Source organism: Haliotis asinina, chromosome 7, assembly GCF_037392515.1.
Source record: "Haliotis asinina isolate JCU_RB_2024 chromosome 7, JCU_Hal_asi_v2, whole genome shotgun sequence".
NCBI lineage: Eukaryota > Metazoa > Mollusca > Gastropoda > Lepetellida > Haliotidae > Haliotis > Haliotis asinina.
Window position 1 is genome coordinate 30690414 of NC_090286.1, and position 11586 is coordinate 30701999.

At 42.0% G+C, this 11586-nt stretch overlaps 1 protein-coding gene across 2 annotated transcripts; it reads right to left on the bottom strand.

Moving 5' to 3' along the window:
- Positions 1 to 458: 458 nt before the first annotated feature.
- Positions 459 to 10074, bottom strand: LOC137291048 (ceramide kinase-like). Of its 2 annotated transcripts, none has more exons than XM_067822321.1 (12): positions 9674 to 10074; positions 8036 to 8257; positions 7084 to 7206; positions 5963 to 6026; positions 5682 to 5827; positions 4097 to 4171; positions 3706 to 3852; positions 3382 to 3460; positions 2863 to 2900; positions 2309 to 2505; positions 1740 to 1900; positions 459 to 1064 (listed from the first exon to the last, which is right to left on the bottom strand). In XM_067822321.1, exons 1-12 carry the CDS (start codon positions 9831 to 9833, stop codon positions 1010 to 1012), a joined length of 1467 nt encoding a protein of 488 aa, XP_067678422.1. In that variant the 5' UTR covers positions 9834 to 10074; the 3' UTR covers positions 459 to 1009. The 2 variants fall into 2 exon arrangements, with proteins under 2 accessions (XP_067678422.1, XP_067678423.1); XM_067822322.1 differs by having other exon boundaries at positions 866 to 1064; positions 1740 to 1870; positions 9674 to 9936.
- Positions 10075 to 11586: the final 1512 nt, after the last annotated feature.

Below are 11586 nucleotides of genomic sequence, written 5' to 3' on the forward strand. Positions count from 1 at the left end.
TTGCCTTTTTCTTGATCACTTGTTTACGTCTGTATTAACTCGTGATGTTTAGGGCTACAATTGTTTTTCGGCTACTCATTCCTGCCGTAAGAGGTGACCAACAGGATCGGGTGGTCAGACTCGCTGATTGGTTGATACGTCATCGTATTCTCAATGCGTAGATCGATATGCTCATGCTGCGAATCACTGGATTACCGGATCCAGAGTTAATTATTCACAGACCACAAACATAAAGTTCGAACATAGCTGTAAACAGCTTCACACATTACACCCGTGTAATACTTTTTGGGCCAGACAAACTAGTGGTTGATGTTATAAACAACACCCCATGCCAGAAATCGATCCTACGAACAATGTTTAAGCATTAATTGGGGGGTCGAGTCTGGATTTTCGTGTATTTAAGTCTCGGATTTAGCCATCCAATATCCTTCTCCGAATGAGTATTTCAACACTGAATGTGTCAAACGTACAACTGTTTATTCGTTAAACATTGAGGCATATCTTCACCTTTAAGGATTTAAAATGCCCGCCAATCTATGAAGACTGAGAAACCCGTGAAGTGGTCCTTCGCAACCGATGTCTGTCGTAACAGTTGGGATCGGGTGGTCAGGCTTGCCGAACTTAGCTGATAGCTGCTCATAATACTGATGACTGGCTCGTCTGGTCCAGATCCCAGACAGACTGCGGCCATACAGCCAGAATAGTTCTGAGTGCGTCGATAAACACCAAACAAACCCAATATTGGAGATCGCCCTTCAAGGCACATATGCTTGCAGGTATGATAAAGAACATACGTTAAGATGTTACATGTAACTTTAAAAGTCAGTTACATTTTCTCTAAGAATAATTAAACAAGCAAATTTCAAACCAGAATTTTGTGGCTGTATTACACGATTTGAAACAAATAAAGAATATGTACAACTTGACAAATGGCACAGAGTCCTCATTTAAATCCTCATTGACCGTTTTGTCTTTGACTTGTGCGTGGGAGGTAGTGGGTAATGTTTTCTCACTCTTCTGCAATAGTTCCGTCTCCAAACATCTCCAGCAGGTTGCGATGGAGTCTGAAAGCAAGATAATGCCTAAGGCAATAAAGATGTCCTCAGGGCCATCAATACATTTCTGGTGGTGGATGCGATGGGCTACCCTAGTATTTAAAGCGTTCCGTTGTCAAGGTCCGGGTTCATTTCTGGTCTCTTCCTACGTGATATTTCTATGTATTGCTAAACATGGTTTAAGACTAAACTCACTAACATTTTGGGTTTGCTTGTGAACATCGTTAACATTAGTAGAACTTTCATTTGACCCACGAAGATCCAGGTCATGGGCGGATCCAGGAACTTTGAAAGGAGTTGGTTCGCACACCCTGAACCCTCTACTGGGTTCGAACTCCCCCTGAACTCCCGCTCTGGATCCGCCAATGCGGGTTACAATTGGTCATCAGGAACCCCTGCTTGTTGTAAGAGGAATCTTCTGGGGTCAGTTGGTCAGGCTCGCTTACTTGGTGATGACACATGTCATCGGTTCCCAATTGTGTAGATCGACGATCATGATACTGACCACCAACATAACGACAGGGACACCAGATATGGGCTTCACAAATTATACCAATGTGGGGAAATTGAACCCAGGTCCTCAGCGAGTGAATTGAGAACGCTTCTACTACTAGCCTACACCCCAAAACATATCATCAGCATGCACTCCTCACTAATGTCCCCAACAAAGTAATCAGCTCTCACCTGATATTGACGTCCAGATCGCCAGATTCTAGTGCAAGTAGTTCGCCGTCAAGGTTCATGGTCCTTTCCAAACGCCTTTCCCGATCAGTTGATCCTTCTTCCGGAATTACCCGTAGTCGTAACGACTTAACCTGCAACGTCGTTACGAAGTCGTAGCTGAACTGAAAATAATAACATCAATGCTCATGACAAGTGGTGATCTTCACACAAGAGCTTTCTTGATGAGAAAGACGTCAAGTACTACACTCATGACTGAAAGGCGTTTAGGCGCGCACGAGAGGGAAGGGTAGGGTGTGCGTCACGCTGACAGCCGGGGTTTCATTCCCCACACGGGTACAATGTGTGAAGTCCTTTTCATGTATCCCCGAGTACAATTGCTGGGTTATTGTTAAGAGGTACACATTCAAATTAATTAGACATCTTTCATTACTGTATGGAATACGTTTTACAGTCTACAGACTTTTCTATCTCTAACTTGTTGTATAACGGCGCATTGAATACTATGCTAGCTAAACCTAAACTCACTCACTCACTCATTCACTCATAATTCGGGGTAGTCGGCTACTCACGGCGTCCATATGCAGCTGAGTCAGCTTGTACAGCCAGGAGAAGAACGTCAACCTCCCACACTGCTTGTCCATCAACAACGTCATCGCCTCCGCATTGACGTCGAAAACGCCCTTCGGCGTTTTCTTGTGAGGACGCATTAAAGCTGGAAAGCACATTATTCCGGCATAACGCCCCTCTATTGTCTTCCAAGCTGGTTCTGGAAAAAGTGAAAAATATAAATTAAATTTTTCTCAAATGTGTTCATCAACACCGATTTTCACTGATTTGGGGGTAGCCTTGTGGTTAAAGGCAATCATGCCGAAGGCCCGGGTTCGATTTCCCAAAAGGGTACAATGTGTGAAGCTCATTTATGTAGTCTCCTGTCGTGTTTTTGCTGGAATATTGATAAAACGGCGTTCCTCTGTTCTCACACGTTCACTGAATGAGCTGGCCTAACCGTTAGTGGAATGGGTTGATGAAGATCAACCCTATTCCGGATTTTCACAGATCACGACTACATACAGACCATATACTACTCAACATTAAGTTGGGATAGTTCGTAATCATAACATACCTGTTTCTGTCTTGCTATTGTCAGCATAACCTCCGTCTCTGAAAGGATTACATGCTTACGATTAAGCGGAGTCATTCGAATTTGAAAATAGGATAGGGCGTAAACTGTACACTAACTGGGCAAAAATTATTTAGGAATTTATCAATTTTAAAATTTTCCCCAACCCGGGTTGTAGTACTGACTCATGCTTTCAATAATTGCAAAAGATATTTGATTACAATAACATCATGCTCAGTTGCCTTGTGATGATTTTCTAACTTCCATTTGGTGTAGAACCGTGGTATCAGTTTACATCTTCCGGTGAAGAACTAGGGGGTGTGGTCATTGTATCGTGTATTGAGGACATGACATCATCATGACGTAACACTTGGTCTGTTTAATGCCGTAAACCGGAAGTCGTACAAAGCCAATGTCGCAATAGACTGTACGTTAAAGTGACTGTCATTCTATTTTATTTTATCGAGATAAAGTGTGTTTCTCTGCACGTGTGTACAGCATGGTGGAATAAATACTACTTACGTTGGTGGGTCATAGGGCAAGAAGTCGATTCGGACATTGAACTCGCGCCGAGTCCTCAGAAATGCTATGAGCATTCCGACTGAAACACAAGGCAAACAAAAATTGAGGAATGGCATTGTGGGATTCATTCCATGAACAATACGTGATGGACATTTTTGGTGATACTGTAATACTATCATCATCATCATCATCATCATCATCAACAACAACAACAACAACAACACTAACATCATCAATATGATTATGTATTGTTAAAAGAAACGCCATAGGGCTCTATTCAGGCGAAGGAGTCGGTGGGATCATTTAAACAATGATAAAACTTACTGGGGAATCGTAACCAACCCAGCCGTCTCTCTTCGAAGTAAGCGTCCATGAGGTCACTCCAAAATCCGTGGCCAAAGATCACCCCCGAAAAACCCAGATGTTTGTCACCTTGGCTGATGCTGGCAATGTTCTTGAAGATTCTACATCCTAAGACACCAACAACGCCAGAGTTAAAGGAAGAACTCGTGATTTGTTGGTAAATCTGAACGATCCATGGAACAATTTGCTTCGAACAAGTCGAAGTTAAGTTTTACGCTGCCTTTTTCCTCAGTTTACTAATATCGAGGACACATTGTACCTACGTGGGGAATCGAACCCGGGTATTCAGTTATAACGAGCGAACGTTTTGATCACTAGTATACCTCACCGTCCCAAACACGCCATGACATACCTGTAATGATGTTGAGAACTGCGGTTTCTATGTCGTCATTTCCGCAAAGTCCTTTCGCAATACCATTTCCTGTTCCTGGATTATGAATAACGTGATGAGACAATAATTACTGATGACGCAACCTATGTATACATCATATAACATTATAGACTTCTGGATTAGTCGAGTTAAGTGTGGGTAGAGAATGAATTACATTTTTATTTTTTTGTCCTGTATATAACGATTTAAGGCAAATGTACTTTCCACAATGGCTACGATCACATACCAATGCTACAAATTAAAACTGTATTCAACACTGTCCTGCAAAGCGTCCATACTACAGTATAAGGTAGCTCTGTTTATTTACCATGCGCTTGTATTGTGAAAGGATTCAATGTAACGTGTGTGTCGTATTTGCAAATGCTGTACATATTATGCACATCTACTTTGTATATAGGTCTATGTTCTTCATGCAACACACCGACTGAGATGTAGTTGTTTTGTTTGTTATATATATATTTCCCAGCTATAAGACGACGGCCTGTATATAATGGAGTATCGGTCCATGCAAATGGAATACGACATGCATGAATTCAGCAAGCCTGGCGACTCAATCCTGTTACAGTTGCCTCTGACGACAAGCATGGACTGTTGCAGACCAAATCCATACCGGATTTTCACGGGTTTTGGTCCGAGAAATCTATGACTACATTTTAGAGGCAATGGTCTTTGGTGGATGCCCTCATCCGCACTGGTTTGTCTGCTTCACGACTTAACTGTTTACAGGCTGAAGTACGTTGAGTACTGTGACATTCGCTCACACGCATGGAGATTAAGCCTATTGTATAGGATTGTAAATGAGTGGGCAAGGTCGAATAAACCCCCATTGAGACATTCATGATATAGGGCCCGGAAGTTGGTCACTGCACTTCCCGTGACAAACAACGTTACATACTATTTCAAATGGTCTCATGGCTGTTAGTTGACAGTAAGGAACCGATTATCCTTGCTGCCAGAAATAACAAATTTCCGATCTCACGATCCCCACGTTAACCAGCTATCAGGACTGTCAACAGCTGTAACAGCCAAGAATGGTTGTACACTTGGTCCGGTCTAGTAAAGTCATATTTGGAACCGGAACTGGTTCTTGAATATACGCTTGTCATCGGAAATCTGTTACCGGAAGAAAGCTGGACCAAGTCTCGCATATCGCAGGTTGCGCGCACAAAAGGAGTCGGAAACCAACTCAGTACCGGAAGCAGCACCTCACGAGACTTACAGGACCAATATCACGGCGTGTTAGCCAAAATCACTAAAAATCACGCAGGCCTCAGACGTTTGAGTTTTGTAACGACCATGATAACGGGTATAGTGCTCACAAACATATCAACATATTTGGAGCGAACAAGATCTCTACCCCGCAGTCATATGTTCCTGCTGTTCCCAAGGGATGCAACTCTGCACAGTGAATTAGACAAGGGCTCCACCCGTGCCCTAACATAACTGAAAGAAAAGCCTAGAGTGAGCTGCCATGTAGTTACTTTTGACCAAACGCAAATACGCCATTTTGGCACGGATTGGAAATGACTGTTGATCTTGGACTTACCGGTGGGTATCATTCCTACTGGAAATGGTAATGCCTTCAAGTCGGCATCAGTGGTTCCAATTTGTATCCCAGCGTCCTTCTGTATCCTTGGCAACAGAGTGTGTAACAGTTTCTGGAGCGTTCCATCCCCACCAACGACCACCACCCTGTTATAATAATGTGTTGGTATGATTCGGTGCCAAGACATTTAAACCTCGTTAATCGGGACGGACTGGTATGTAGACATACAAATCAGGAGCTTCTAATATGGTGGAACTTCTTTAATATGTAACTCCACTTACCCCGTGACCCTCGAGAAGTCGAACGTGTTTCCTAACTCCTCTGGGTGTGATGGGCTTTGAGACACTGAAATAAGGAAACAGGAAAAACATTTCGTCTTCACCCATTCAAAATATTTGCACTGACATTGATGTCATATCATCCTTCACTACTTGTGGCCAAGTAAACTTTTCATGTCTTCACCCATTCAAAATATTTGCACTGACATTGATGTCATATCATCCTTCACTACTTGTGGCCAAGTAAACACTTTCAAGATGAGAAACATTCCTGTAAAACTTGACTCATATAACCCCCTCTCACTACTGACATTGGCGGTTTTGGTGGAGTAGGAAAGGTTGGTTGTTTAACGCTGCGCTGAATAATATTCCTGATATATGGCGCCCATCTGTAAATAATCGAGTTTAGACCAGACCATCCAGTGATCAACAGCATCAATCTACACAATTGGGGCACGATGACATGTGTCAACCAATCGGCGCACTTGAACCCCCGACCCCGTTAGTCGACCCTTATGACAAAGATGGGTTGCAGATGATCAATTCTTACATGTTGACATATTGCCTGTGTCGGTATGACGCTCGGCATGACAGGGTAAAACAAAGTGACGTGCATGTTTATTGTAGGAATTTTTAATTTATTCTTGTTTATTTCTACAAAAACTTTTCTTAGCGGTGTGCACGCTGCATTCTTGTAGCTCTCAAAGGGCGATAATTCTGTTTTGTTTTCTCACGTTTTCGATTCGCCATGCTTTGGACCTTCATTTCGACACTCCAGCATATAAATGGTAAATTATCATTTTACACACGTCCAGTGATATAAGTTACATTTCCTTGAACTAGATATTCCATTTCTAACTTTGAAAGTGTAATTGTCATGGCAGAAGCATAGAACTTGTATTAATATGTGACACTGACGACTTTTACTTAAGCTGGATTTGATTGTATTGCAGTCAGTTAGAATCTACTTGTATGACGTCGAATACCTCGACTGTCGACAGGATTAAACAGAAATATAGGAAGAAGTGATATATATGTAACTTCGGCTTGATATCTCAACAAAAACAACAACAACAACAACACAACACAAAAACAAAAAAACACCCAAAAATACAATCGTCAACCTATGACTTCTGTGTCGATCTTGGTCAGTCGGAACAAAGGGGCGACAACTCTCCTGTATTGGGCTTCTCCCTGGCCTCTTCCACCGACTGGATTTATCAACACCAGCAAGCGGGACGGTCGATCTACATGAAACAGACATTGTGAAAGTTAGTGATTTAGTTTGCATTCATTCGAGTTAAAGATCATTTCAAAAACTCTCACAACGATTCACCTTGATAACTATGAAAGCCCGTAGAAACCCTGGGTTTTTTTTTATCTACCGCCCCCATGTAATAAGGAACGAGTACGAGTAAATGTGAAAACAGGAAGCCGGAAACAACCCAACCGTCTTTCTTCCATGTGATGGTCCGTGAAGTCACTCCAAAAGCCGTGACCCAAAGATCACTACGAAAAAAAACCTCCGATATCCGCCACTTTGTATGATGACCTGTTCTTGAAATACCTACACCTTCTGACACCTGTTAAGGCAGTAATAAAAACGGTGTGCTAGTGAGTTTAGTTTTAGTTTTTAAAAGTTTTTAGCAATATTCCGGCAACATCACAGCGGTAGACCAAGACATGGACTTAAAAACCGTACCCCTGTAAGAAATTATGCCCACTGCTTGAAGTTTTGAGATTCGAAAACAAATGTTTCATATTTTTACCCTTGGCACATATGTGTGATAATAGCATACTGAATTAGTCAAATCCTTTGTCAGAAACTGGCCACGGTGCAGAAAGGTCCTGGACTTTTGTGAATTGTTAAAGAGTACAGATTCTTTCATGTTACTGTAGTAAATTCATGTTCGTCTGATTAAATGTACTGAAAAAAAGACTTCTTCTTTAACTTCTTTTGAGTAGCATGTTAACAAGAATACGTTAAGAAGAGCAATTATGACTGGGCAGGAATATGTGACTCTGATCACATAAAGACGACGAGCAGAATCTACAATGGAGTAAGGTCTCGCCTACCTTTCTTGGATTTCTCCTGTACAGTACTTAAAATGTCTTCGAAATTATTCTCGCTGCTAAGAAATGTCTTGTGTTTGTGTTTCCAGACACGGTTTGCTTGTTTGTCGATATAATGCAAGGTGAAGCCTTTGTTGTTGTCAAGGTCGCCGATGATCTTTGTAGGTGTTTTGGGTGACACCTGTCCTCGATGACAGGTGATGACGTCAAACCAAGGGAGAGTAACTGTGAAGAGACATGAACAGAGCATTAACGTCTCTTGTGTTAGCTGTATATCAACATGAACAGTTCATTAACGTCTCTTGTTTCACCTGTACATCATCATGAACAGTGCATGAACGTCTCTTGTGTTACCTGTATATCAACATGAACAGTTCATTAACGTCTCTTGTTTCACCTGTATATCAACATGAACAGTGCATTAACGTCTCTTGTGTTACCTGTATATCAACATGAACAGTTCATTAACGTCTCTTGTGTTACCTGTATATCATCAAGAACAGTGCATGAACGTCTCTTGTGTTACCTGTATATCAACATGAACAGTGCATTAACGTCTTTTGTGCTACCTGTATATCAACATGAACAGTGCATTAACGCCTCCTGTGTTACCTGTCTATCAACATGAACAGTGCATTAACGCCTCCTGTGTTACCTGTATATCAACATGAACAGTGCATTAACGTCTCTTGTGTTACCTGTATATCATCATGAACAGTGCATGAACGTCTCTTGTGTTACCTGTATATCATCATGAACAGTTCATTTACGTCTCTTGTGTTACCTGTATATCATCATGAACAGTGCATTAACGCCTCCTGTGTTACCTGTATATCAACATGAACAGTGCATTAATTAACGTCTCTTGTGTTACCTGTATATCAACATGAACAGTGCATTAACGCCTCTTGTGTTACCTGTATATCAACATGAACAGTGCATGAACGACTTTTGTGTTACCTGTATATGAGCATGAACAGTGCATTAACGTCTCTTGCGTCTATAGTATACAGAACTTTGAAGAATATTCGGTCAAGGGATTGAACGCAAGACGGACAGGGTAGTGGATAGACTGTGAGTAGGGGAAAACGGTGATTAATAGAGAGCGTCTACAGGTATGTAATGTAACCCTCAGACTCCTAATACAAAGATTTATCTGTGTGACAAAGTGTGGAATTCTGTCACCATTGATGAAAGATGCACAGAAAGAAATCTACTTACCGACCCCCAAATATTGTTCTAATGTAATATTGATACTTTATTTAGTGACACACCTCCTAATAAAATGCTGCGTAAGGCAAAATTCATTCATCAATTCCTTATAAAACATCGTTATTCCGCCTGCAGGTGATCTCTTGATAAACAGTTTTATTGTTGCTCCGCGCAGTACCATGGTACCTGATAGACAGGAACCCAGTTGAAGGTTTCACAGTCAAGGGGAGGTCACTCCTCCATAACGAAGAATGCGGAAATGATCGGTTACAGTAAACATACGCACCAATTACTGTGTCCACGGATTTCATCGACATCAAAACACCAAAATTAGCACTTAACAACTCTGACCTTCAGCGTTTTGCCCGTATACGAAAGAATCGTCAGATAAATTAATGTCTCACGATAATCCAAACGGAGTACACATACCTTCGCTTGTATCCACCAAGTTTCTCCATGAAATCCCTTCCTCCGTCAAACTCAATGTCACATGGACGCTGTCGGTTACGAAATCCCCTACAGCAAGTTGTGTGGCCTGGCCGGGATTTGAATCCACCTCCACTGAGGTTTCTGACCTCTCTCGCTCCATAGCTCACAACTGCTCACTGTACGGCCTTCGAGGGTCGAAGTCAATATGTGTGAGTAGCCGAGTAATGACGCAATGTTTTCTCTGCTGTCTACATTGCACGGTTTTTCGTTATGAGAGGTTGAGCTGTGATTAGCTAGCTATCAGCTGAAGCATATATTGTCAATAAACCGTTCATACGCTATGTATGTCGGCTTAGTTGATAGCCTTTGTTTCGACATAGACTGTAACGCTGTCTCTTAACATATAAAAGTTTGAGATTGAGCATTGTTTTAATGCTTCCATTTAAATTGAAAAGGAGCCCCAGTGAGATAGGAGATTCAGAGTATAGAGTATTGATATTTAGAGCTTTAGCCTTGCATCGCTTTGTTTGGGTGAAATAATAATGAGCGGTTCAGGTGCCGTGAGACAGACTAGATTTCCACTATCAGTTACGTGATGTTATCAGCCCCTTTGTCTCACAGGTGAACTGTTTCGCCATATCAGATCACTGACATGCAGGTGGTATGGAACATTGGTGGGAAGAGCTTTTTGAGAAGGAGGCAAAGGGGAGTGAGGGTGGGGGTGCACACTACTGAGAAAGGGAGGGGTGGGGTGGGGGTCGAGGTTTGCACACTGTATTTTCACGAGAGTTTCAATGGTCATTTAAAAAATGTTCATGACAAAAGGGGCACCCCAACACAGCTCCTCCCTAAACACAAACCCTCTGGCCCCGCCTGTGCCATACAGTAAGTATCAATTAAATGGTAGTAAACCGTGTGGGTGCATTGATTTCTTAAATTGTTAGTTCGTGTACAAACCTTGTCAATTTTTAAGCCGATGAGGATGAAAAACACGAAATGCACGTGTAAAAAGTAAATGCATTAGGTCATCCGGTGTATGTTCGCTCAAACTGAACGCGCACGTTTAATGTAGGCTAGGAAAACAAATTAAACTTTCCATATTAGTCTTTAGAAATGCCAAGAACGCCAAGGTGCTTTGGGGAGGCTTGATACTGGTCAATCTGTGGTCTCTGTTGCAAGAACCCTTCATTTTTCAAGATAAACAATTATTTTAATCTCAAACTCACGTAATCACTCACCGACTAACTCCAAAGACATGGAAATTCAACTGTGTCTGGCACAAATGTAAATTTAAGAGCCGAACTGTCTCGGCACATGGATCGGATTCTGCAACCCTCCTAAGGCGCTTTAATATGATTATGAGGAAATAAATTCTACACCAAGTTCTGGATTATGTTTACACTGAAAAGCAAATGCTCTCTCCTACGTGGTTGTGTTCGTTCGCTCGTCATGCAGAATTTTGTGTTTCGTGATATTGTTCATTAGAACATATCTATAACCGTCAGTTCGCACACTGACCCTCGTGATTCAACTGCTCAATCGGGAGTTTCGATCTCAAGTACTCCCTTGTGTGAGAACTTGACAATCCACCTCGTTGTGGAATCTGTTTGAAGGAAAAGAAACACAATCTGCAGTTACATCTGGTGACTCGACCTTTTGATACACGTGTCTCCGCCTCCAGGAATTAAGAGCTTAATAAATTCTATTGTCGGCTTTCCCGACATGGGCACAATGAGTGGACCCATTTCTGGTGTTCACTGCCGTGATATTGTTAATGGCGGCGTAAAAACACACTCACTCACTCACTCACTCACTCACTCCATTTAAGGTTTGGGTTTCCTCGGTATGATGCACGATAGAATGAAATATTCGTAAGAGGCGACTAACGTGATCAGAAGTTCAGGCTAGCCGAC